Source organism: Trichechus manatus, unplaced genomic scaffold (genome assembly GCF_000243295.1).
Source record: "Trichechus manatus latirostris isolate Lorelei unplaced genomic scaffold, TriManLat1.0 scaffold00092, whole genome shotgun sequence".
Classification (NCBI taxonomy): Eukaryota; Metazoa; Chordata; class Mammalia; order Sirenia; family Trichechidae; genus Trichechus; species Trichechus manatus.
In genome coordinates, this window is record NW_004444028.1 from 5,409,217 (window position 1) to 5,435,801 (window position 26,585).

The 26,585-nt window shown below is 42.8% G+C and overlaps 1 protein-coding gene across 1 annotated transcript in view; it reads left to right on the plus strand.

Annotated features, from left to right (window-relative positions):
- IGF2BP2 (insulin like growth factor 2 mRNA binding protein 2) overlaps positions 1–26,585 on the plus strand; it is a 180,232-nt gene that overhangs the window by 131,746 nt on the left and 21,901 nt on the right. The window contains exons 3-9 of the mRNA XM_004382334.1: positions 7,780–7,828; positions 9,160–9,211; positions 13,270–13,333; positions 16,017–16,289; positions 18,194–18,328; positions 21,322–21,444; positions 21,804–21,939. Of these exons, the coding sequence (XP_004382391.1) occupies positions 7,780–7,828; positions 9,160–9,211; positions 13,270–13,333; positions 16,017–16,289; positions 18,194–18,328; positions 21,322–21,444; positions 21,804–21,939 (832 nt within the window). The remainder of the gene's footprint in view (positions 1–7,779; positions 7,829–9,159; positions 9,212–13,269; positions 13,334–16,016; positions 16,290–18,193; positions 18,329–21,321; positions 21,445–21,803; positions 21,940–26,585) is intronic.

The window sequence follows — 26,585 nt, forward strand, 5'->3', positions numbered from 1 at the left end:
TAAGGTGTGTCTGACCTAAGTCATGGTATTTTCAGTCTCCTCATATGCATGTGAAAGCTGGACAATGAATAAAGAAGACCGAAGAAGAACTGATGCCCTTGAATTATGGTGTTGGTGAAGAATATTGAATATACCATGGACTGCCAGAAGAACTAACAAATCTGTCTTGGAAGAAGTACAGCCAAGTACATCCTTACTCCTTAGAAGCAAGGATGGCGAGACTTCATCTCACGTACTTTGGACGTGTTATCAGGAGGGACCAGTCCCTGGAGAAGGACATCATGCTTGGTAAAGTAGAGGGTCAGCAAAAGAGAGGAAGACCCTCAAGGAGATAGACTGACACAGTGGCTACAACAATGGGCTCAAACATAGCAACGCTGTAAAGATGGTGCAGGACCGGACAGGGTTTCATTCCGTGTTTTGTTAGGGATCCTATGAGTTGTAACCAACTTGACAGCACCTAACAACAACAACGTAAGTAAATCCTTTGGTGACAATTCCAGAATAGCCATTTTTGGTCAGAATCCAAAGTGATGTTAACGCTGAGAGGGAGAAAGTGGAAACCCATTCCTAAGAGCCATTTTCCTAGGACTTGCCTAAGGAATGTATCTTATACCACATTCATTGAACTGAAATGCCAATGTGAGACGTAAATTTTGTAAGTGGTCAGTTGACAATTCCAGAGTACAGTTTAAGAGCAAAGGTTTAAACTTACAAACCAGAAGTCAGAAATGTCACTTACCAGCTATGGCACTCAGACAAGGGACTCATCAACTCCTCAGTTTACTTATCTGAAAAATGGAGAGAAGAAGGCCTACCTCATAGAATTCCAAAAACCAAACCAAACCGTTGTTCCGACTCATAGCAACCCTGTAGGACAGAGTAGAGCTGCCCCGTAGGGTTTCCGAGGAGCAGCTAGTGGATTCGAACAGCTGAGCTTTTGTTAAGCAGCCTGAGCCACCATAAGAGGTCTCTGTTCTCTTAGGAGAATGGTAAGGCTTAAATGAGATGCTTGCATCCCTAAAGGTAGGTACTAGTGGTGGCTTTGGGAAACCTCCTTACTAAGAACTCTGTGAATGATGTTTCAGTTGTACCTATGACACTTTATTAGACTTTCATCACATAAAATAACTGAGAGATGGGGAAGAGTTAGTGTTCAGTGAAGCCCATGGAGAAGTGCTAGTAAAACTAGAGATAAAACTGTATTTCTTTCTGTTTCTCTGTATTGCCACAGAAATGAGTTAAGGAGGAGGGGATGGTGGGGGGAGAGGTGGTGGTGTCTGTAAGGCATTGTACACTAATCTTGGTAAGAGTGATCACGGTTTTCCTATGTCAGTTTTGTTTGTTTTTTTGTTAATTTCTGAGAGAGGTCTTTGATAAAGAAAAACATTCTTTCCTCCAAATAATTATTTAGATTTTTAGTCTTCCTTCAATTCAAATCGTTCTGTTATTTCAGTAAAAGGAATCCCTTTGCTAACAACTGACTGTGAATCAAAAAAGAGAAGATTTTAAATATGATTTCCTTTTTAGCAGTAATGTAACTTAAAGAGCTAAAATTTGAATTTCTGAGAAATCTGGTTCTCTATTTCACTAGAATAGTGTATGATGGGTTGAATCTATAGCAAAGTGTGCTGATTACTTTTAACAAGATATGGTTTTAACCTTCCTCTTACACCCCCTCCCAAAAGATTCGTAGAATTCTGGGGTTGGAATGAAACTTAGTAGTCATTTAATGCAAATACCACTTACAGTACCCCAGTTCAGTAGGGGAATCCCTTCACCATCCTGCTGTGGAATAGCCATCAAGCCCGTCTTCTTACAGATGTCTAATCATCCCTCTGATTTTTCTCTTTTCCCCTTCCACTTCTTTCAACATCAGTTAAGAATCCGTGATGTTTTCCTCCAAAGAGAAATCTAGAAATATGTTAGCAACCTCAAAAAAAAAAAAAGAAGGCTCTTCTATGAGCATGATCACTGGATGTTGTGAACAGTTAAGCACATCCTACTAACAGAAAGGTTCATGGTTGGAACCTACCCAGAAGTGCCTTGGAAGAAAGGCCTGATGATCTGCTTCTAAAAGGTCATAGTCATGAAAACGCAATGGAGCACAGTTCTACTCTGAAACACATGGAATCTCCATGAATTGGAATCAACTCGACAGCAACTGGTTCGGTTCTGTCTTTTATGAGCTGGTAGAGTATCTCTTTGAGAGGTGGTGGAGAGGCACATGAATTACAAGATCTTGGAATATTGCTTATCATTTTCACTGATTTCTTTTCCATTCCAGCAGTGAACTTTCAGGAGCTCCCTTTACTAAATGTCCAGGAACCATGAGGGTCTCTTGCAGGACCCTCTTTGCTTGCTCTGCTACCTCTCTTGCCCACCCTTCACTCTGGGATCCTCCAATCCTTAGACCTGGCCCAGCTTTCACATGGAGCCTGGGTTCCCATCAGCTGGCTTCCCACAATTCATGTGGACTTGGTTCTCCACTGAAGCCCCCACCATGGTCAAGGCTGGTGTTAGTTACCAAGGTGGCTGGTCAGACTAGGGCCACTCTGGGGTTCATGGTTCTGTGGACTTGAGTTCATAGAGCAGAGAAGACTTCATAACTGGAATTCTTCTGACTTAAAACCCTTTGCGGTGAGTCACTGCATAAATATCTGATTTAATCCTTTTAGAATACATTTGCTTTAGAGGCAGAGGCAATTGTTCCTAATCATATTGCAACAAAGAAAAGGACTAAACAGTTTCTGTTGACTTTTAATCATTCCCTGTGGCCTCCCTCCCCCTGCTTCCTGTGAGAACTTTAAGAGACAGTTGAGTAGAGGATTGAACTTGGCCATCACCGGTGATTCATTTGCTTCTCTGAGCAGTTCTACGTCCTAGTTCAGTTTAGCACAGGATGTCCCTTGTACTCAATGTCCAGGAGGTTTAAGGGGAGCTTTCAGAACTAACGATGGGAAACAGATAAAGTGCCCAGACACACACTAATGAGTGCGTGGGGTGCAGCGGAGTCTGGCCATAGCATTGAAGGGTGTGGTGTGGTGAGGGCGCTGTGGTTTCAGCCCCGGGTCTGTGCAATCCTTGGACTCAGTACACCTGCCTTTCTTCACAGATACTGCACATTCCATGGGGCTCTGATATCCTACCAAGATGAGGACCATGTGCCCTCCAGTACATGTCAGAATTGCTCTGGAAACAGATGGGACCTCGTCGGGTAGAATCACACATGGAACCCCAGAGGACTCTCTCCTGGGACCCTCTTTACTTGCTGTGCTGCCTCTCTTGCCCACACTTCACCTGGGAATCCTCCAATCCTTAGGTCTGGCCCAGTTTTCAAATTGGAACCTGGGATTCTCTGAGCTGATTGCCACAGTTCACGTTGACTTGGTTCTCTGCTCAAGTCCCCGGCATGGTCAAGACTGGGGTTAGGGTTACCATCGTGGCTGGTCAGAGTTGTGACTAATCAACCATATGCCTGAACACTGTGGCCTTATATCCTTCTCACACACAAGCAGGTGTTTGTCTGTTCTTGAATAATACAGGAGAAATGGTTCTTCAGTATCACAGAGATTTCTCCATAATTAAACTTGATTTTATTTCCCCAGCTGATTGCTCACTTGCTCACTTACTTTAAGCAACAAATTCTACCACACAAAATCGTTTCTGCCAAGCCCGTAAAATTCATAACAGTGGACATCTAGTTTATCTGGAATTCATTCATGTGGAGCCTTCTCTTACCTCTGGGTGTCTACAGTACAAAGATAATAACATATTCCCATAAAAAGTACCCTGAGGCACTTATATGTTGAAGGGCCTTGGAAATCATCAACTCAGGGTTAGATGAGCTGGGGTTAAGTATATTTTGTTTTATACTTCTTTAAAATTTGATAGTCGACACGTGTATGTTATAATCCCAATTAACCAGAACATGGAATCAGTCAAAGTAGCCAGTTCCTCAGCAAACAAGATGGCTCTAGTACCCCTGCCGGATAGTGTGGAGACTAGGCTTCTTGCCCTTTTCTACCCCGAACACTTATCCTACTTGGGTATGAGAGTGGGAAATTCTAGGTTTCTGAATCCCAAAGCTCCAGGGAAGACTGTGTGTATCTGTATTAAGAGCATCCTCTGCTTGACTGACTACAGGTCTTGTTCCATTTTCAGTTTAAATAAATTTAAAAAATCAAAACCATGCTCCTTCCTGCCCTCTTTCCTCTTGTTTTGAAGGTAGAGTCGGGGTGTTGGACACTCAGACCCGGCACATTTGTGAACTACAGGTGCAGTAAATTATTTTTGGTTGAAGGAGAGAGGTGCACAGAGTTTGAGCAGTTTGGCATGGCAGGAGTGTTTTAAGATACGTGGGTGTCTTAGTCATCTAGTGCTGTTATAACAGAAATACCACAAGTGGCTTTAACAAAGAGAAGTTTATTCTCTTTCGGTCTAGGAGTCAAGCAGTTTGAATTCAGGGTGCCACCTCCAGAGGAAGGCTTTCCTTCTCTGTCGGCTGTGGGAGAAGGTCCTTGTCATCAATCTTCCCCTGGTCTAGGAGCTTCTTAGTGCAGGCACCCCGGGTCCAAAGGACACACTCCCCTCCTGGTTGTTCATTCTTGGTGGCATGATGTCCCCCTGTCTTTCTGCTTCTTTCTTTTATATCTCAAAAGAGATTGACTTCAAGATACAACCTAATCTTGTAGTTTGAGTCCTACCTCATTAACATAACTGCTGCTAATCCCACCTCACTAACATCATAGAGGTAGGATTTACAGCACATAGGAAAGTCACATCAGATAACAAAATGGGGGACAGTCACATATTACTGGGAATCATGGCCTAGCCAAGTTGACACATTTTGGGGGGACACAATTCAATCGATAACAGTGGGGAGGGGAGGGAGCAGTAACTGGACTGTGAAAGGAGTTTGGACGTGGTGACGGAGTCATTTGAGGAAGACAGGAGGAGTAACCAATCATATTTATGTCTTAGAAAGTGACAGGCAACCGAGTGTGAGACGGATGGGAGAGGAGGGAGACGGAAGACGTAAGAGACTAGCTAACAGTTCTGATGAGTACGGGCAGAGAAAGAAATACTCTTCAAGGTTATTTAGAGAAGCATCTCATAACATGGATGAAATGGAGGACATTACACTGAGTGATATAAATCAATCACAAAAGGACAAATATTGTATGAGACCTCTACGGTAAAAACTCACGTAAAAGTTTACACACAAAAAGAAACCATCTTTGTTGGTTACAAGGGATGTCGGGGCGGAGAACTAAATAGACGATAGATATCAGGGACCTTTAATAAAAGCAGCGAAGCCTAAAAATAAAAAGTCAGTTTTCTTGCAAATTCTGCTGCCCTATCTACAAATAGTTAGGCTTGGTGTCCTCTTCTGTAGAGCATTCCATGTAGGCACTATAGGGGATAGTGTTGGTACTGTTGTGATCTCTCGCCAAAGGCGGTGTCAGAGAAGAACCTTCACAAGATGGCAGTAGAAATTAGTTGTTGGTTCCTTTTCCGCTTTCCCATCCTAAAATAAGATCAGAGGTTCCACCAACTAGCTTATATATTCTTTAAAGCAACCCTGGTAAAGCATGAATACATTCTTATTTTAACAAATAATTAAACAACTCAGAAGTAACGTATGGGACCGAGACCAGAGGAGTCTCCTTGCTTATTTCCGTTTCCTCTGTGTACCACTCTCTCTGCCTGAACAATATTTCTCTTTGGGCTCTTTCCCAGATTACAGCTGTGGAGAAACACGTGGCTGGTTACAGCTATTTCATGGCACCTGTGACACAAAAGCAAAGAAAATGGAATGAGGGGGCACTGTGGCCACCACATCCCTTCCCTGACAACCCCTGAAAATGGGTACTGATGGGATTTCAGTGTCAAGCTCTTCCGTTAAAATGACCCTCTGTGACATTCAAAATGCCGAGTTGGGTTTTCTTTTCAGGATTTAATGTGTTCTCAAAAGACAGGAAATAAATTCTTATCCTTATATTTCTATTTGTTTTTCTATCTAATTTTAATGCTTAGTACAAACAAGAAACAATCCAAATCGCTCGATGCTGTCAGACTGGCAGGGTGTCTTGGTGAAAGACACTGAATAAAAGACAAGAAAAAGCTCAAACGTCCATCCCTAGGGGACTGCTCTCCATCTACCAATAGAGAAGGATCTCCAGGATACGATTGCTAGGTGAAGGTAACAAGATGCAGAGAGTGGGTAGAGTATGCAGACTTCTCTGTAAGGAGGAAAAATAAAAAATTATATTCCTCGTTTTGGTTATCCAGTGCTGCTATAACAGAAATACCACAAGTGGATGGCTTTAACAGACAGAGATTATTCTCTCACAGTCTAGGAGGCCAGGGTGCCAGCTCCGGGGGAAGGCTTTCTCTCTCTGTCAGCGCTGGGGGAGGGTCCTTGCTATCAATCTTCCCCTGGTCTAGGAGCTCCTCAGTGCAGGGTCCCCGGGTCCAAAGGATGCACTCTGCTCCTGGTTCTTCATTCTTGGTGGCAGGAGGTCCCCCTCTTCTCTACTCACTTCTGTCTTTTATTTCTCAAAAGAGATTGACTCAAGATACAACTTAATCTTCTAGATTGAGTCCTACCTCATTAACATAACCAAAACCAAAACCACACCCGTTGGCGTCTAGTCAATTCTGACTCACAGTGACCTTACAGGACAGTATAGAACTGCCCCGTAGCGTATCCGAGGAGCAGCTGGTGGATTTGAACAGCTGACCTTTTGGTTAGCAGCCTAGCACTTAACCACTGTGTCACCAGGGCTCATTAACATACTAATCCTGCCTCATTAACATCATAGAGGTAGGATTTACAACACATGGGAAAATCGTATCAGATGACAAAATAGTGGACAATCAGACAGTACTGGGAATCATGGCCTAGTCGAGTTGACACACATTTTGTGGGGGGACACAATTCAATCCATAGCTTACCTATTTGCTATTATTTGCATCAAGAAACTGGAAGGATACATGAGTAAAAGTATTTCTGGTGGAGGAAGGAGGTGGGTGGGAGTAAAATTTTTCACACTCTGCTTTTTATAGTGTCTTGATTTTTGAATTATGACTGTGTTACCTAGTCAGAAATAAAAGTAATTTTTAAATGAAGCATTTATATTAACAGATAAGGAGCAAACTAAATCTGATCTTGTTTAAGCCCGTTGAATATGTGACTTCAGGCATCATATTTGAGCCTAGGCATTCTTTGGGCAGCGTCGATTGCAGGACCATATGTTTTGAGGAGGAAGGGGATAATTCTATAATTAGAACTTGGATGGCCATTTAAGTTCTAACTGCTTTGGTAGGACATTGAAAAGGCAAATCTGCATTTAAACTGTTGTTTCCTTAGTTTGTTGAGGACTTGTTGGATTGTGTTCTTTACTTTTTCTCAGTGTAATTAAAAAACCTTAAAATACGATGCTCAAGTATTCATAGTAAGAATCTCTTGTGGATGCCTTGGTGACGACAGTGAGAAAGTGAACTCAAATTATGATTTTAAGCCTGCTTTTATTATTTGTGGAGCCCTGGTGGTGCAGTGGCTAAGAGCTCAGCTGCTAACCAAAAGGTCGGCAGTTCGAATCCACCAGCTGCCCCTGTGAAATCCTGTGGGGCAGTTCTACTCTGTTCTATAGGGTTGCCGTGAGTCGGAATTGACTCAATGGCAGTGGGTTTGGGTTTGGGTTTGGTGGTTTATTATTTGCCGAAGTTTGTGTGCTTGAGGAGGTTTTACAGGCTGTGGTTTTATCTTTACAGGAGCAGGAAAATTCAGATTCGAAACATCCCTCCTCACCTGCAGTGGGAGGTAAGCCAGCATCATGTCCGTGTTTACTGTCTTCCTGCTCTTCTTTCCTCATTTTACTTTTTAATGACTTCAAAGATGTTTTTGTCCTTTTTTAGTTCCCTTTCTCATTTAAGAGTTAGAGGTCCTCAGACTTCCACAAAACCTGTGGATCCTCTCGTACTTTTTCAGTATCCTAACATATGTTGGGAGCCCTGGTGGCGCAGTGGTTAAGAGCTATGGCTGCTAACCAAAAGGTCAGCAGTTCGAATCCACCAGCCACTCCTTGGAAACCTTGTGGGGCAGTTCTACCCTGTCTTATAGGGTCACTATGAGTCAGAATTGACTCGAGGGCAAGGGGTTTGATTTTGGAATATATGTTGACCTGTCATATGTTTGGAGTCATATTTATCCCGTATGTTGTGCACTTTGACCTCTCAAGTTCCATCTTCTCAAGCACCAAGCCACCAAGGAAACTGCCAAACAAAATGTATACCTTGTTTGTAGTTTTTATAGCTCGTGCTTCTGTAAAAGATTTTTACCTTAACAAATTATGATTTTGAAAAAAAAAATCAATGGAAGACTAACAAAGATACAAAGTTCTTTGTTAGTTTGAGTAGGTTTTTTGTTTGTCTTGAATTAGTTGCTTTGAGTAACAGGGAAGACATATTTTCAGAGTTATAAAGCCTCATAAGATTGCTACATGAAAATAAGACAGAATATGGAGAGTGGCCTTATTGCATTATTTAAACACAAAGTGCCCCATGTTTTATTCCTGAAGCCAAAGGAGATCAAGATAGCCTTAAAGGAAGTAGAATGTTTTGTCTAGCCTTTTCATTACTTCTTAAAAAAATATTTATTATGGAAAATTTCAAACGTACACATTCCTATTGCTTTGTAAAATAAGGAGATCCCTGAAGGAAAACTGAAGGAAGAATTGTTCAGTCTTCCAAGAAGTGAGCCTTGTACTTTATTCTGCTCGTCGTTTCAAGAACAGTAGGTGGGTTCAACCCATCACAGTGAATGTAATTGTTACAGTTACCAAGACTCTGAAATTCTGTGGCTCAGGCAGCAGGGACAGGCTAACCCCTCAAGGTATTTTCTCAAAGTCCCAAAACCAGACAAGGCATCACCTTCGTGAACAGATTGCTGGGAAGCCAATAAGCAAATGAAAGTCCCGTACATTTATTTAGTTCAAACTGTTTTTATAGAAGACCTCAAATAGCAGTTTAATTACATTATTCCCATAACTGTTCTTGTTTTGCTGTAATTCCTTTGCTGGCAGATATCACCGGACCGACTTTTGTGAGCATGGTCTTGTCTAACCATTCTGACATGGAAGCTTTCTTTTTCAGGTGTTGGATGGACTTTTGGCTCAGTATGGGACAGTGGAGAATGTGGAACAAGGTAATAAGTGAGGAGGTTAGCCTATTCCATTTTGAAAGGGATATTACCTGTCATTCCTTATAGGCTGGGCCAAATCCAGGGAGAAATAGTAAATTCAAATTCCTTTGAAAGAAGCTTCTTAGAGTGTACATCCGTATATCTATGAGTGAGAGATATAGCAAAATCTATTATCTATGATTTATTCTTGCAAGGAATATGAGCTTCAGGCTCTTTTTCTTTTTGCCCATAATGTACTCAAGCGTTAGGCAAACACTGTCAGGCTGGGAACGGCTTAACTCACCTGGCAACATGGGTGTACACTTCTGCCATTTCCTCTTCCTAAGAAAGCAGATCTCTAATGTCTTGGGCTAAGTGTTTCCAAAGAAGTAGGACCCCACACCAGAATCCCCCAGAGTGCTTGTTGAAATGCAGGCTTCCTAGGGGCCAGCAGACCTACTGAGTAAGACGCTCTAGGGGAAGGGCACCTGAATCTGTATTTTACACAAGCACCTGAGCACACTCAGGTTTGTGAACCTCTGTCTTAGGAACGGAGCCCTGGTGGTGTAGTCCTTAAGAGCTCAGTTACTAACTAAAAGATCAGCAGTTCGAATCCACTGGCCGTTCCTTGGAAACCCTATGGGGCAGTTCTACCCTGTCCTATAGGGTAATTGACTTGATGGCAACGGGTTTGATTTTTTTGGTCTGCAAATGCCCAGAAAGCACCTACTGTCCTGCCACCCTCATTCTTCTAAACTATGAAATGCTACGATTAAAAAAAAAAAAGGAGTTTCTGAAGCGGACATCTTATGTATCTCTTTAAAGAGTCCCAGAAAAGTAGATTTCAGACTCCTGACACAACAAGCAGGCATATGTGATTAAGATTATTTTTGCTTGGCCAAGAAAACAGACTGTGACTTCAGCCACTTACTGACTATGAGCCCTTGGAAAAGTCACTTAAGCTCACTGACTCTGTTTGCACGTGTGAGGAGCTGTAGCGCCCAAATGGAACACATATAAGGTACTTGTAGACTGTGGAGTGATCCATAATCTGAAGGAATTATGAATTAAGGTTCACTGGAGAAAAATCAGAGAACCCATTTCCTCACATGCAGTCTATTCTGTCTGCCAGTATAATTCATGTAATAATTTTAAAGCAGTAATTATTCAGATGTTCTCCACTCCATGAATATTAAAAATATTATGATTCAATTTCATGCTGCTTCTTGCCCAAGCCCAAAGGTGAAGGGAAAGAGCTGAGAAAGAAGAGCTGATTTATGAGGATTAGGTTTCTCAGTTCTTGTTATTTCCCTCAACATGGGAAAGAAGACATTCTAATAAGAATTGGATGTAGTAGGCAAGATGACCTGAACAGACATGAACCTGTAGAAGTTCCTAGCTAAGACCGTGTAATAAATTCAGGACAGTTCACTCAAGGAAGAAATACCTCAGGTCCCTGGAGCCGTTCACAGCTCCAAGGGTACCTCAGCCCTGAGGACGACCCAGTTCCCAAGTGCCTCCCAATAGAAGTGTTGGGATTTTGTTTTGTTCTCTTCCGTGGAGGATTCCTGATTCCACAGGAAGACATTTTCTGTAGATTTTTAGGAGCCTTTATAGAGCTTTCCTGTCCAGTGAAATCAATGATGTGATTACCTGAACATAAACATCTTTGAAGACCGGAGTCTATGACTAAGATGTGAGAACAAAATCTGAAAATCCTAGCTGATAGCTTTATTCAGGAGGTTCAAACCCAGCTGCTTCTGGGTGTCTACAACCTCCTCAGTCGCACTAGAAAGCAGCAGATATGGAACTTGTGGAGCTGGCTAGGTGTCAGCTCTCAGAGAGGATGATGGTGGCTACAGAGCCCCTCTTTTGCACTGCGAGGACTCCTCTGGGCTAAGTGTGAGTTAGAGAGCTGTACGAACACTCCCAGGCAAGGTCCAGGGCTGGGCTCTGCCGGTTAGTCCTGGTAGATCTCAAAGGCCGTTCCTTCCTGAGAATTCCACACCCCTCCCCGCTCAAGCCTGGAGCTACTTTGAAGTTATTGGACAAACAGTATTTTAACAGTGGTTTTTAACCCTTTGGAGGGTCCCCAGATCTCTTTGAGAATCTTATGGAAATTATAAGCCCTCTTCCCAGAAAGGAGCCCTGGTGGCACAATGGTTAAGAACTCAGCTGCTGGCTGCTAACCAAAAGGTTGGCAGTTCGAATCTACCAACTGCTCCTTGGAAACCTTATGGGTAGTTCTGTCCTGTAGGGTTGCTATGAGTTAGAATCAACTCAACAGCAACGAGTTTTCTTCCCAGAAAAATTTTCGTATCTTTAAATGTAAACCATTTAAGGGGTTAATAAAAAGAGCCCCGGTGGAGCAGTGGTTAAGTGCTCCGCTGCTAACCGAGAGTTCGACAGTTTGAGCCCACCAGCCACTGTGTGGAAGAAAGATGGAGCAGTCTGCTTCCATAAAGATTTACAGCCTTGGAAACCCTATGAGGGTAATCCTACCCTGTCCTGTAGGGTCGCTATGAGTCAGAATCGATTCTGTGGCAGTGGGTTTGCTTTTTTGGTTTCGGGGGTTCTTAGAATTGCTGAAGCTCAAACAGGAATGCCCACATTATAGGGATTTTATTATTACATTGAAAAGCAGTTTTATCATGGTTTTGTTGAGTTAACCTTCACTTTGTATTCTCATTAACTCCAAGTCTCCCACCAGCTTAAATATCCTAACGGGAGGTTTTGATTTAGTCACTTTTACTTGTTTTAGGAAAACAAATGGTTTTGGTTTAAGTTTACTGACTTGGATTGAGAAAATTTTATCTTGCCCTTTGAAGTTATTTTTAACTCCTGACTTGGGAAGAAGAGACAAGCAATTATGAGCCAAGATAAGCTAACTCACAAGAAAACCAAAAAACCAAACCCATTGCTGTCGAGATGATTCTGACTCCTAGTGCCCTTACAGGACAGAATAGAACTGCCCCATTAGGTTTCCAAGGAGCAGCTGGTGGATTCGAACTGCCAACTTGTTTGGGTAACAATCTGAGCTCTTAACCACTGCACCACCATGATCCCTTATTACACAGTCTTCGAGTTCGTGCATTCTCTCCCTTAGCCAAGTGGGTTGGAATTGTCAGGTTTCTTTATTTATTTATTGTACGTAGTTACCAGATTTAACGCGTGTAATCAAGGAGTTCAAGGGAAACAAAAATATAACGATTCAACCTTGTTAATGAGTAAATTAAAATTAAAACACCTTTCTTATTGCTTTATATATACCTGACTATTTGAAGGAGTCCTGGCAGTGCAACGGTTAAGCATTTGGCTGTTAACTGAAAGGTTGGCAGTTGGAACCCACCCAGCAGCTCCACAGGAAAAAGACCTGGCAATCTGCTTCTGCAAAGATTACAGTCAAGGAAACCCTGTTGGGCAGTTATGCTCTAACACATGGGGTTACTGGGAGTCGAAAATCGACTCAGTGGCACCTAACAACAACTATTTGAAAAGAAATGTAAATCATAAAAGTTAAAACCCATACATTGAACGTGGGACAATAAATTGATACAAACTTCTAGGAGAACAGTCTGAAAGTGTGCATTAAAAGCATTGTATTCTTTTACCCAGGTATTTTTCTTCTGTGATTTTAGCCTAAAGAAGTAATTCAAAATAACGCAAAATCAAATGATATTTGTAACAAAGGTGATTTTTAGCAACACTGTTTGTAATAGCAAAATGCTGGGAACAACTCATTTGTCAACGGTTGGGAAATGGTTAGGTAAATCATGGTGCATTTCCTTTTGAAATTTTATGTAGGCACTGAAAATGACGAATATAAAGAAAATGGACATACACATTTACACGTGCAAAATTGTTTATAAAATAAGTGAAAAATATAGCTCTGAGCTGCATGTACACTTGATTACAATTGTAAAATCTAGGCATGTGCATGAATAGAGATCACCATGCAAATAGCTATGGAGTTTGGGTGATGAATTTTTTGTGCATTTTTCTCTAATGTTGATCTGTTTACATTGAGCAAGAAGTGGACAGCATTTTTTTTCTATGACAGTGTAGTTTTTGCTTCTTCCTAGTTAACACAGACACAGAAACTGCAGTTGTCAATGTCACATATGCAACAAGGGAAGAAGCAAAAACGTAAGTGGATTTGGATTTGTTTCCTTTTATTTTGGTTTTGTCTTTGAATTCCATTGAGCCTTGTGTTTACAAACCTTCGCTGAAGAGATGCAGATCTTTGACACATTAGTGGTGCTCCAGCGCATCCATGCCAGGATGTGTGTTTGTTGCTTATACAGAGACTTTAGCTGTGTGGTGCAAACAGTTAACACACTCAGCTGCTAACTGAAAGGTTGTAGGTTTGAGTCCACCCAAGGTGTCTCAGAAGAAAGACCTGGTGATCTAATTCCCAAAAATCAGCCATTGAAAACCCTATGGAGCACAGTTCTACTCTGACACATGTGGGGTCCCCATGAGTCAGAATTGACTCCACGGCAACTGGTTTACTGGTTTTACCTCGGTAAACGTTGAGCCCTGGCATCAGACTTAAGGTGGGAGCTGTGTCTTGACATGGTCAGGAATAGAGGGCAGCAGCTCTGTGACACTGTGTCCCCTGGACTCAACTTTGCCAGCCACTTGGGCCACTTTTACCTGGAGCTTCCTGCATGCATTGTGAAGGAAGAAGCATTAGCTTGTTTCTCCCCGCACTTGCTGAATGGATGCCGAAACAGCAGTTTCTCCTCTGTGTGATCTTAAAAGGGGGTCTGCTTCAGTTCAGATCTACGGTTGATCAAAGAGCACCTGGCTTGGGTTCTTTCCTCTCCTACCTCCGTTCTCATCTCAGTCCCCATGACAGCATTGCTCCAGTGATCGTTTTGAGCTTGGCTATTAACAGACTGGGGATCGAAGGTGGTGTTGTTTTCCTTTCCTCTGTTAAAAAACAAGTTCCTTTTTGTAGCAGGTCCTGGAAGTGTTTGTCAGGTCACTGAACTAGAATCCTGGTCACATATGGCCATGTTTTAGAGATGTGGCATAAGCTTGCTTATAATCCCAGCATTATAGTTTTATTTATTTTTCAAGTTTTCAACACATCTGATGACACATTTAACCCTTTTTTATACCTCTAGTTTTCAAAAGGAGCCCTGGTGGCACAGTGGTTAAGAGCTGAGCTGCTAACCAAAAGGTCAGCAATTTGAATCCACCAGCGGCTCCTCGGGAACCCTGTGGCACAGTTCTCCTCTGTCCTATAGGTTCACTATGAGTCAGAATCAACTTGACCGCAACGGGTTTAGTTTTCAAAAAGGTAAATGGTGCATTGAAGAAGGCCATAATTCACTTGCTGTTAATTTTTGCACACATATGTGAGCAGGAGATATGCCAACAATTCACCTTTTAGGATCTCTTACGCGTTATCACTCTCTTGCCTTTCTTGAATTCAAAAGGTGCTGCTCTATAGTAAAGCCACAAACATGATACATCTACCCAATAGAATTGTGTTAATGCTGCCAAAAACGGGGGAAAATGTCCCAATTCACATAGAATTCAAAAAATGTAACAGAATATAATTTATCCCCTTTTAAATTGGTAAAGATTTTAAAATAATAGTGCTCTGTGCTTTTGAGGATTCAAGGAAACAAATGCTCTCCTGATGCTCTGGGACTAATATGATGAGGTCTTTCTAGAACGCCATATCCTCTGACCATCCAGTTCCACTAGGAATTTATCCTGTATGCAAAGTCGTCATTGCAAAGATGCCATGGCAACCCTGTATGTGATAGTAAAAGATTGGGTGTAGCATCGATATCTAACACTGGAAGATCCGTTACAAACATTATGGTAAACCAAACAGAACATTAAATAGCCATAGAAAATTATACTGCAGGATATTTAATGGCATGGAAAAATGCTTATTCATTTTTTTAAAAAAAAGTTAGAAAATACTATGTATAATATTAATCCAGTTTTACAAATAATATGTCTATATTTAAGAAAGATAGGATGGATTTGGATGATTTTTTTGCATTCTTATTTTTATCTCTTCCTCTGTTTTCAATAATGATGTGTATTACGATTGAAATGAGAAAAAAACGAGGAAGCCAAGGCAGAAATGGGGAGAGTGCTACACATTGTGGGGAATGCAGTCAGTGTCATGGAACACTTGATGTACAGACTATTGAATGGGAAACTAATTTGCTCTGGAAACTTTCACCTAAAGCACAATACAAAATTTAAAAATAAATAGATAAAACGAGAAGAAAAAAGAGTTACGATTTTATACTGATACTTACAATGATTTTTTTTTTATTACTATTTTATTGTGTTTTAGGTGAAAGTTTACACAGCAAATTAGATTCCTATCAACAATTCCTACACACATTGACACTACCCGAGATATGTCAGCGTTCTCACCGTTTCCACCCCACCTGCCCCGTTTCCATCCACCCAGTTTCCCTTGCCGTCTCATCTTTGCTTTTGTGTAAATGTTGACCGTTGGGTCTTGAACCGTTGATTGTTTAAAGGAGCACACCTCATGGGTACGATGAGGTTTTTTGAGGGGGTACAGTCTCGGGTGGTGAGAAACAGCAGAATGCAAAACTGTCTATCAGGGCTGCCCGTGCCTCCCGTTGTGACTGCCTGTTTAATTGCTCACTGCACGCTCTGAAGGAGCAGAGATGGTGACTGTCTTGCTCACCGCTGTTTCCTCAGTGCCTGGCAGGACACCCAGATCCTTCGTAAGCCAGAGTGAGTGAACCAGTCAGTCCCTCGAGGGGGTGTCCCATGCTGGTGTCTCAAACAAAGCTCTCCTGCCCCTGCTGCGTTTCAGAGCCATCGAGAAGCTAAGCGGGCATCAGTTTGAGAACTACTCCTTCAAGATTTCCTACATCCCGGATGAAGAGGTGAGCTCCCCTTCGCCCCCTCAGCGAGCCCAGCGTGAGGACCACTCTTCCCGAGAGCAAGGCCACGCCTCTGGGGGCGCTTCTCAGGCCAGACAGATTGATTTCCCGCTGCGGATCCTGGTCCCCACCCAGTTTGTTGGCGCCATCATCGGAAAGGAGGGCTTGACCATAAAGACCATCACTAAGCAGACCCAGTCCCGGTACGTGCCTCCGGGGCTCCCTTTGCTTCCTCCTGAGGGGCCCCGCATGCTGGTGGGCCTCAGCCACTGCCAGGTGCTATCGCTTATGTCAGCAGAGCGGGGCTGTGCTGTGTGGGACAGTGGCTTCTTCCAACAGGACTAACAGACTAACAGAAAGCTTTCACGGTGATGGCCGAAAGGTCATACTCTGAAAATCTAAAGTTTCATAAAAGAGAATACTAACGGTCTCACAGCCAAGAATTGTCCCTGTAAGCTAACTAACGCTCGTGAATGCATCCCAGGCTAATTTCTACAACAGCAGAGGTCTGGAGTCCTAGAACCCGCTGACCTTAGCTCTCATCTCTTCTCCTTAGTCAAAACCCGGGCTGCTGCTCATTCCTTGAGACACCAAGGTAGTCTCACAAATAGCTGCATAAAGGAAGTGGATGAGTCACTGCTGTGCTGAGCAAGACATAAGGTGCACTGACCTTTGGTTTAGTTTTCTATCTAAACTAGTAGTTTAGGAGACTAAACTAGTAGTAGGAGTTGTGGTGGATAAAATGACTTGTGGAGTTGTTAATTTGTTATGTTCATAAGCCCATCATAAGCATAGTGTCATGAAGAAAGCACAGGATTTGAAAACAAAGATCTGAGTTCAGGTTCTACCACTTAATGGCTAGGTGAGCTTTGTAAAAATGTTAACTTCTCCGAGCATCTATGGCTTCTTTTGCAAAAGAGGGGTTACTGTCTATTTTGCGAGGATCCTTGTGAGAATGAGTTCAGTTGGGCAGACTGGATAAAATAATTCATATCAAAGTGCTTCATCTGCAATGCACTAAATCGCTGGCAAATCCTAGTTATTTGCATGTGACTAGTACATTTTATTCGGGTCGTTTAGTGGGTTATCTTGTAACCTGAAAGGGAATGTGCTAGTTTCTTCAACGTGTCTGGGTTACCCCCCAAATAACAGACACTACGTGGATGCGTCCTGTGCCCCAGGTCATAATCATGGGCGTGAAATGACGCGAGTGTAGACGCAGAGAGCAGGGAAGGGAAGTACTGCCTGGCATTCCTTTTTATTTTAAAATCAGCCTTTTCTTTCCTCCAAGTTTGACTCATTGGGAAAGTGATTCTTATTTATTTGTATATCATTTTGTCCCCAAAACTGTTAAAGGTGACTTAAAAAAATGCAAGTGGGGTTGGTTCTCAAAGTATATGACCGTAGTTTAGAATTAGGCCAAAGGCTTGGCTCTGAGCTTCCTAGCAGCCAAAGTAAAAAGGGATACAATCACTTACGTGCTTTTGAAAGTTGACAGAAACAAGTAAGGCCACAACTACTTGAAGAAGCCTGATAAAGTCATCGGGCTTTTGAGCCATTAGTTTTAAGAGCCTGAAGGAAGGCAGGCTGCCAGTGGAAAGGAAACCAGAAATTTGGAGAGGCAGAGAGAGGGTATCCTTCTGCCTTCTATCCACACCCAGATACATAAAGCTTGCTTGAATTTGGCGTTTGGATTTGGAGTAACGTACGGCTTTTCAAAGCTGCAGTCATCTCAGAGACTGCCACTATGCAGGTGTACGGTATTATCCTTCTCACCTTACCCTTCGCTTCTACGATCATTTGCAAGGCCACACAAAATACTTCATTTACCAAACTGGCTTCATTCCCAAGCTGGCTTGGTGCCTTTGTCCCCCAGCATTCCCATAAGAACCATTCCCTTCTATAATGGAGCTGCAAAGAATTAGTTTGGCCCAAGACCCCCTGCACTGCTTGCTGTCTTCCTGGAGAATGGTATTACCGGTTGCGAACCTACTAGCGATGCTTCCTTGTCTGTGTCCTTGCTGTAAGTCAGCTGGTGCCTCACTTTCTTGGGACTAGAGTCCTGTCCGAGGTGGCATGCTTATGGCTCCTGATTCTTTTCCTACAGGGTAGACATCCATAGAAAGGAGAACTCTGGGGCCGCAGAGAAGCCTGTCACCATCCATGCCACCCCAGAGGGTACCTCAGAAGCATGCCGCATGATTCTTGAAATCATGCAGAAAGAGGCCAATGAGACTAAACTGTAAGTTTTCACGCAAGGCCCCTGGATCACTCAACAGAGAATGAGAGTAGGTCCTCACTCATTTAACCCGGGAAAATTGTTAAAGGCCATAAATCTGTTACTCAGCAAGGGGAGCAGGGGAAGGACTGTATTAAAGAAATCTGCTTCCAAGGAGAAGACAGTGGGAAACTGATCTGCATTTATGATTTGGCTATTCCCTGCACTGTGTGTTTCTGTTGGTGATTCTAAGATTCCATCACCCACTGGTAGTGGTTTTTGATAGGAATGGATAGACTCGCACTGTCCATTAGAACTTCCTGTGATGATGGAAATGTTCTGCGTCTGTGCCGTCCAGTATGGTAGACACTAGCCACCTGTTGCTCTTGAGTGCTTGAAACGTGACTAGTGCGACTGAGCAACTGAATTTTTTATTTTCCTTAATTTTATTATTGTTGTTGCGGTTAGTTCCCGTGAAGTCAATTCCGACTCATGGCTACCCAATATGTGCAGAGTAGAACCGCGCCATAAGATTTTCAAGGCTGTGACTTTTTGGAAGCAGATCGCCAAGCCTTACTTCCGAGGCACTGCTGGGTGTGTTTGAACCGCCAACCTTTTGGTTAGTCCAGCGCTTAACCATTGTGCCATCCAGGGAACCCTTAACTAATTTTAATTAATGTAAACTTACATAGCCACAGGTGGCTAATGGCTGCCATATTGGACAATGCAGGTATAGAAAGTACGTGGTCGTCAAAACCATCATTTACTGTTCCAAGAAGGTTTTTACCACTGTGCTTCTAAGCCGTTTGCACCCTTTGAAAACTGGGTTATATTTCCTTGAGTAGTAGAAACGAGTTTCCAAGTGATTCCTTGATTCTTCTTCCTTTCTTTTTTTCCTCCTTCCTCTCTCTCTCCCTTTTCTCTTATGAAATATTTCTTAGGATTTCACCGTGTAATGAGTACTATACTAATTACAATGATAAATATAGTTCTTACTAAACCAATTGACTTTGTATTACAAATGAATGAATGGTAATGGAATAGACAATTACAATAAAAAGACCCTATGAATGAATGGCGATGGAATAGACAATTCAGTAAAAAGACCCTATGAATGAATGGCGATGGAATAGACAATTCAGGAAAAAGACCCTATGAATGAATGGTAATGGAATTGACAATTCAGGAAAAAGACTATGTCAGTTTGGCAAAACCTGTTTGTGGTCAGTGGTGGCAGTTTTTTAGAGAAACAGTGAGGGGTGAATCGAATATAAAATTAATTCCGTGAATAATGTCAAATAAGAGTGTTCCCAAGCCAAGAAGATGGAACCAAAAAAAAGACCAAACCTGTTGCTGATGAGCCAATTCCAACTCATAGCGACCCGACAGGACAGCGTAGAACTGCCCCATAGGGTTTCCAAGGAGCGGCTGGTGGATTCGACCTGCCGACCTTTTAGTTAGCAGCTGAGCTCTTAACCACTGCGCCACCGGGCCCCAAAGAAGATGGAAGTAGTCCTTAAAAGAAAAACATTGCAGATCTATTCTCAGATTTCATAAGGACTGATTTCCTCTACTTGGGGCGTTTGAAATCCCCCAAATGCCATGGCTTAATTTGAGGAAGCTCTTCTGTCATTGAAGTTATTGAGAACTTTATTAATAACACCAACAGTGGTCCTTCCACCTAGGTACAAGCAGCCTACAATATTCTAAATAATCAAAAAAAACTGATTTATAAGTTGGTTTTTTTAAGTATTCATGTAGAACCAATAGAAAGTTTGGATATCTTTTGAAATAAACTTTTTTGCGTGCTCACACTGTACTAAGCACTGTGCTGAGGACTGAGGTTACAACCATGAATAATAAGACTTAGTCCCTGCTTTCATGAAACTTATACAGTGGGAGATGAATTCATTAAACCAATAGTTACACCAGTAAGTAATTAAATACATCAATGAGAATTGCTGGGAGCCCTGGTGGCACAGTGGTTAAGAGCTCAGCTGCTAACCAAAGGTTGGCAGTTTGAATCCACCAGCCACTCCTTGGAAACCGTATGGGGGCAGTTCTGCTCTGTCCTATAGGATCACTATGGGTAGGAATTGACGGCACTGGGTTTTTTGTTTTTTTTTTTTAAATAAGAAGTGCTATAGTGGAAAAGTGCAGTGTCCAGTGACTGCATGTAAATGGGGACCCTCATCAAGTTTTTTAGGGGGACAGGCGGGGACTGAGGGGTTTCAGAGAAGGCTTTCCTGTGTGACATTTAAGCAAGATCTGAGGGATGAGTAGGAGGTGGAAGATGTAGAAGAAGAGGGATCTTGGAAGCTTAAACTTTCTTTTTATTCATTTACCAAACATTTATTGAGCACCAACTGTGTGCCAGGCACTGTTCTATGTGCTGGGAACTCAGCTGTGAATACAACAGAGAAAAATCCCTGCCACCCTGGTAGTTAGGTTCTAGTGGAGTTTCTTCAGGTATCCTGTTCATTTTGAGGCAGCAGTAATGCATCTGTTAGATGCTTTGGGTCTCAAAAACAGAAAACACATAAGTGGCTTAAGCAATAAGAAACAATTATTATATCATAGAACAGATCCTAAGGTAGAGTGACTCCAAGGTTTGTTGAATCCTGGGCTCAAAGACCCAGGATTTTTCTGTCCTCAGGATGCCTGATACTCAACTCCCCTGGTGATGACAAGATGGCAGTGGCAGTTTCAAACATTGGGTCCCCACCCAGAAATATTCAAAAGTTGAAAGAGAGTTTGTCACCTCTTTTTACGCTTTCTTTAAGACAAGGGAAAGCTTTCTGAGGTTTCCCAACAGACTTCTCATATCTCATTGGCCAGATCTACCCAGACTCACGTCCTGTCAGTCACTGGCAAGAGAGGAGAGTTACCATGATTTGGCTTAAAATCAAAATTCATGAGCTTCCATTAGAAGAAAGGAGGCAGGGTGTCATGGCTCTTGGGAAGAACCACTGTGTCAACCTTAAGTGTTAAATTGTTGGTTTGTTTGTTTTTCTTAGAGCGGAAGAGATCCCCCTGAAAATCTTGGCCCACAATGGCTTGGTTGGAAGACTTATTGGAAAAGAAGGCAGAAACTTGAAGAAAATTGAACACGAGACAGGGACCAAGATAACAATTTCATCGTAAGCCACACATTCAGATTAACTGTGCCAAATAATGGAGAATTTTAGTGTTTCAATACACCCAACTCTGGCAATCTGCTTTCCCTTAAAATGGTAACATAATTGCAAGTGATACAGTTATTTCCAACACTGTCAAGAACAAATACATAAATACTTAACCAGTCAGACATTTTCTAGTATGGATATGATCCAAGTAAATTAGTAAGATTTCAGATAAGAAGGCAGGTATATACCACAGTGTGTTATGAGGGAATCCAGACTTCCCACCTCCTCCACCAAGACCTGTTTGTGATTGTTCTGTAATTTTATTTTTCCCTTTGAAAAGGGACATTTTTTTTTTTCTTTTTCCCATTGGCCAGCTTGCAGGATTTGAGCATATACAACCCTGAAAGAACCATCACTGTAAAGGGTACAGTCGAGGCCTGCGCCACTGCTGAGATAGAGATTATGAAGAAGCTGCGTGAGGCCTTTGAAAACGACATGCTGGCCGTTAATGTGAGTGCCCCATGCTTTCTTTCCCAGTGGTTTTCCAAGGGGATTCCAGGCGAGACTCAAGCTTGTCTAGGAAGAATGCCGTTCAGCTGGTGAGGAAGCTTTTCTTACAATCAAAAAAAAAAAAAACCAAAAAAAAACCAAACCCATTACCGTCGAGTCGATTCCGACTCATAGCAACCCTATAGGACAGAGTAGAACTGCCCCATAGGGTTTCCAAGCAGCGTCTGGTGGGTTTGAACTGCTGACCTTTTGGTTAGCAGCCAAACTCTTAACCACTACACCACCAGGGTTTCCACTCTTAGAATAGAGGTGCAAAATTATCCCTGACTTCTTGGGGTGAGGGCTTTAACACAGTCAGGAAACCAAACTAGTAAATTGTGATAAACGCACTGGACAAAATTTTATGCAGCCATGAAAAATGATAACGTTGAACATCTGCAGAATGAGGAAATGCTTATGATATAATGTTAATTAAGAAGAGCAACATATAAAAATATATGCAATTAAGGTCACAGTTATGTAAAATCATATGGATCAAAATGGCTGGAAGGCTGCATGCAAAATAAAAATAGCTAATTGTGCTAGGAAAGTGGGATTTTTTTCCTACTTTCCAAACTTTCTGTAAAGTTGTGATTATTCTTCTATAGTATTGACCTGTGACTTTTTAAATCTTAAAAATACATTATTTTAAAACTCATTTCTGATTTTCCTCTTGTTTGCTGATTTGCACTTTTTAGATTGCCCAGTAAATGTTACCAACCACCTGATCTCTCCCCAGTATTTACAGCAGACTGATTTGGGTTTGTCTTTCCTGTTATTGCTACCTACTCCCCACTTCATAATGGAGAGACACCAGCCTGGCATTCAAAAATCTTAAAAATATTTGTCCATCAGCAAAGCCCAAGTTCAGCTCAGAGGAGTAAATTTTTTTTTGTTTTTTATTATAATGATTTTCCAACATATACAAAAGTAGAAAGGGTACTACAATAAGCTCTCATATAACCATAAGCCAGTTTCAACAGTTATCAACTCCTGGCCTATTTTGTTTCATTTGAACCCTCATCCACTTCTCCACTGTCCTTGAATGAACTTGAAGCAAATCCCAGACCTGGTAACATTTCTTAAATTTTGACCAAGGAATAAAATTTGACCAAGAGCTCTGTAAGCTAAACCCTCGCTGCCTCACTGCAGCACTATCCACCGTACCTTCCTCCTCAGCTCAGTGCTCTTCCTCCACCTCACCAGACCCCCACCTCGCCCGGCCCCACCTCACCAGGCCCCCACCTCACCCAGCACCACCTCCACAGCCCGCACCTCTGCAGCCCACACCTCACACAGCCCACACCGTATGATAATCACGGGCAGGATAAGGGGAGATAGAAGAGGAGACTCCAGTGTGACCTTCTCCCACGTTTGGGGATATTTGTCTGTGGATGTGTCATTCAGCGACCTTATTTTCCTCTCATGGGCCCTTGATGTCTTAATGAACATCTCTTTCTGTGAACTCTGGGAAAGCTACAAAGGGGTGTGTGTGCTCCAAACATCTTCACCTGACCAGATCACTTAGATTTGTTCGTGTCTGTACCAGAGTCATGCACTGATAGATGAATAACAGAATGACTGCATATTGTATCTCAAATAGGGTGTCTTAGTTATCTAGTGCTGCTATAACAGAAATACCACAAGTGGAAGGCTTTTAACAAAGAGAAGTTTATTCTCTCACAGTCTGATAGGCTACAAGTCCAAATTCAGGGTGTTAGCTCCAGGGGAAGGCTTTCTCTCTCTGTCGGCCCTGGAGGAAGGTCCTTGTGATGCATCAGTCTTCCCTTGGTCTGGGAGCATCTCAGTGCAGGAACCTCAGGTCCAAAGGACACGCTCTGCTCCTGGCACTGCTTTCTTGGTGGTATGAGGTCCCCCGTCTCTCTGCTCACTTCCCTCTTTTATATCTCAAAAGAGATTGGCTTAAGACACTATGTAATCTTGTGGATCTATCTCATCAGTATAACTGCTGCTAATCCATCTTATTACATCTTCGTGATAGGACTTACAACACATAAGGAAATTACATCAGATTACAAAATGGTAGACAATCATACAATACTGGGAATCATGACCTAGCCAAGTTGACAGATGTTTTGGGGGTACACAATTCAATCCATGACATTCCACCCTTTGACCCCCAAAAATTCATGTCCTTGCCACATGTAAAACAAATTCACCCCATCACATCATAACAAAAGTCTTAAATCAACTCCAAGTCCAAAATCCAAAAATTCCTCTTCATCTGTGAAATCTAGAATACAAGTTATCTGCTTCCAAAGGTACAGTGGTGCAACAGGCAGGCACCAGCTAGACATTTCCATTACAAATGGGAGAAACTGGAGGGAAAGAAGGCATAACAGGCACCAAGCAAGTCTGCAGAACACATTACATTAGCCCTCAAGGCTTGAAAACAGTCTTCTGTTTTCTGAGACCTTTTACACAATGGCCCTACCCTCCAGACTCTAGGTATTGGCCACACTCTGGATTCTGAGTGGAAACTCCTCTGCCCTGGGCTTCAGCTCCGCCTTCCAGGCCCAGTGGGACGGCAACTCTGCTCCTTTGGCTTTAGGTGCACCATTCTCCTAGTACATCTGAGTGGCGACTCCACCCTTAGAAACACCAGAGGCCATGGCTCCACCCTTTGAAACTCCAGAGGTCATGGCCATACCTTTTGAGACTGAAGCAGCTAGGCTTCTTGTGTTCCTTGTCTCTTCATCTTCTGCTTCCTGGTTTCTTGGCCTCTCGGCCCTCGTGCCTAACGCCCACAACTGCCCTGCTGGGGCAAGTGTTCCAAAGCTCTGTAGCTCCACCAATAAATGCCTGGAGGCACCCCACTCCACCAGGAAGCACCCTGAGCACAGGCACTCGGCTCTCTCGCTCCGTGGGTCGGCTCCAGTGCCGTCTGGTGCTGGTCTCCTGGTTCTGCTATTGCCAGTTCTCTGCTGCTGCCGATCCTCTGCTGCTTCCTTTTGGTCCTCTGCTGCTGCTTCTCACCATCTGCACCATCTCTGGTGTTAACAGCTCTCCTTACTTCCTTCCAAGTCTTCTGTCCATTCACAGTTTCAAAACCACTTCCACATTTTAGGTATCTGTTAGAGCAGCACCCCACTCTTGATACCAAATTCTGTCTTAGTCATCTAGTGCTGCTATAACAGAAATACCACAAATAGATGGCTTTTAACAAAGAGAAGTTTATTCTTTCACAGTCTAGTAGGCTACAAGTCCACATTCAAGGCATTAGCTCCAGGGGAAGGCTTTCTCTGTCAGCTCTGGAGGAAGGTCCTTGTGATGCAACAGTCTTCCCTTGGTCTGGGAGCATCTCAGTGCAGGAACCTCAGGTCCAAAGGTCATGCTCTGCTCCTGGCACTGCTTTCTTGATGGTATGAGGTCCCCCTGTCTCTCTGCTCACTTCTCTCTTTTATATCTCAGAAGAGATTGGCTCTTAAGCCAATCTTGTAGATCTATCTCATCAATATAACTGCTGCTAATCCATCTTATTACATCATAATGATAGGATTTACAACACATAGGGAAATCATATCAGATTACAAAATGGTAGACAATCATACAATACTGGGAATCATGACCTAGCCAAGTTGGCAGATATTTTGGGGGACACAATTCAACCCATGACATAGGGTAAAGGTGAAGGATCCTAGCTCTACTTTTCCAAATGTTCTAAAAGAATGCTAGTTACTGAGTGACCCTGGTCACAGATTGAAAAAATTAGAAAATGTTAGAGAGCTGCTTAGTGTTCACGAAGACAAAGTGGGGGCAGGTTGGACACAGGCCGGGGAGGTGGGGGTGACTGCATTGCTCTGCCTCTTACGGGCTGCGTAAGTAAAACTCACCCCAGCCTATGTCAGCATCCCCATGTTTAAATGTGAAGTAAGCAAACAAATGAGATGATCAGGAAACCAAAGTTTTCAACCATCAAGAACCTGGATAATGGGATTTACATATGTGGTGTCTTAGAGAAGGATCTGATCTTTCCCTGGATAGAGCTAGAAAGAACCCAATTTGTTTTAAACTTATTATTCAACAAATATTTATTTAGTACTAACTCGTGGCGCAGTGGTTAAGAGCTCAGCTGCTAACCAAAAGGTCAGCAGGTGGAATCCACCAGCCACTCCTTGGAAACCCTATGGGGCAGCTCTACCCTGCCCTGTAGGGTCGCTGTGCGTCAGAATCCACTCGCTGGCAGCGGGTGTGGTTTAGGCTAAGTACTCGACACTGAGAACACTGCACCAAGTAAGACGGTCTCTGCCCACAAGGAAGCAGGGTTCTAGAAGGGAAAGAGAGGATTAAACAGGTAGTTCAAATACGTGTATTTTAAGAAGTGCTGCTTTAAGAAAACACGCGAGTGTCAAGAGAGCAGGAAAGGACACTTGAGCTGAGACCTTTGGAGTGAGAGAAGGCCCCCTGGCTGAGGTAACATCTAAGCTCAGGGGAAACCCACGGGGTGAGTAGGACGTAGCCAGGTGAGGAGGGAGAGAAGGGCACTTCTTGCAGGGCAGACAATGTGGGTAGGGTCCCAGAGGTGGGAGACTATGTAGGGTATTTGGAGAGATGGAGTGAGCAGGATGGGGATGGTGGGTTAGCAA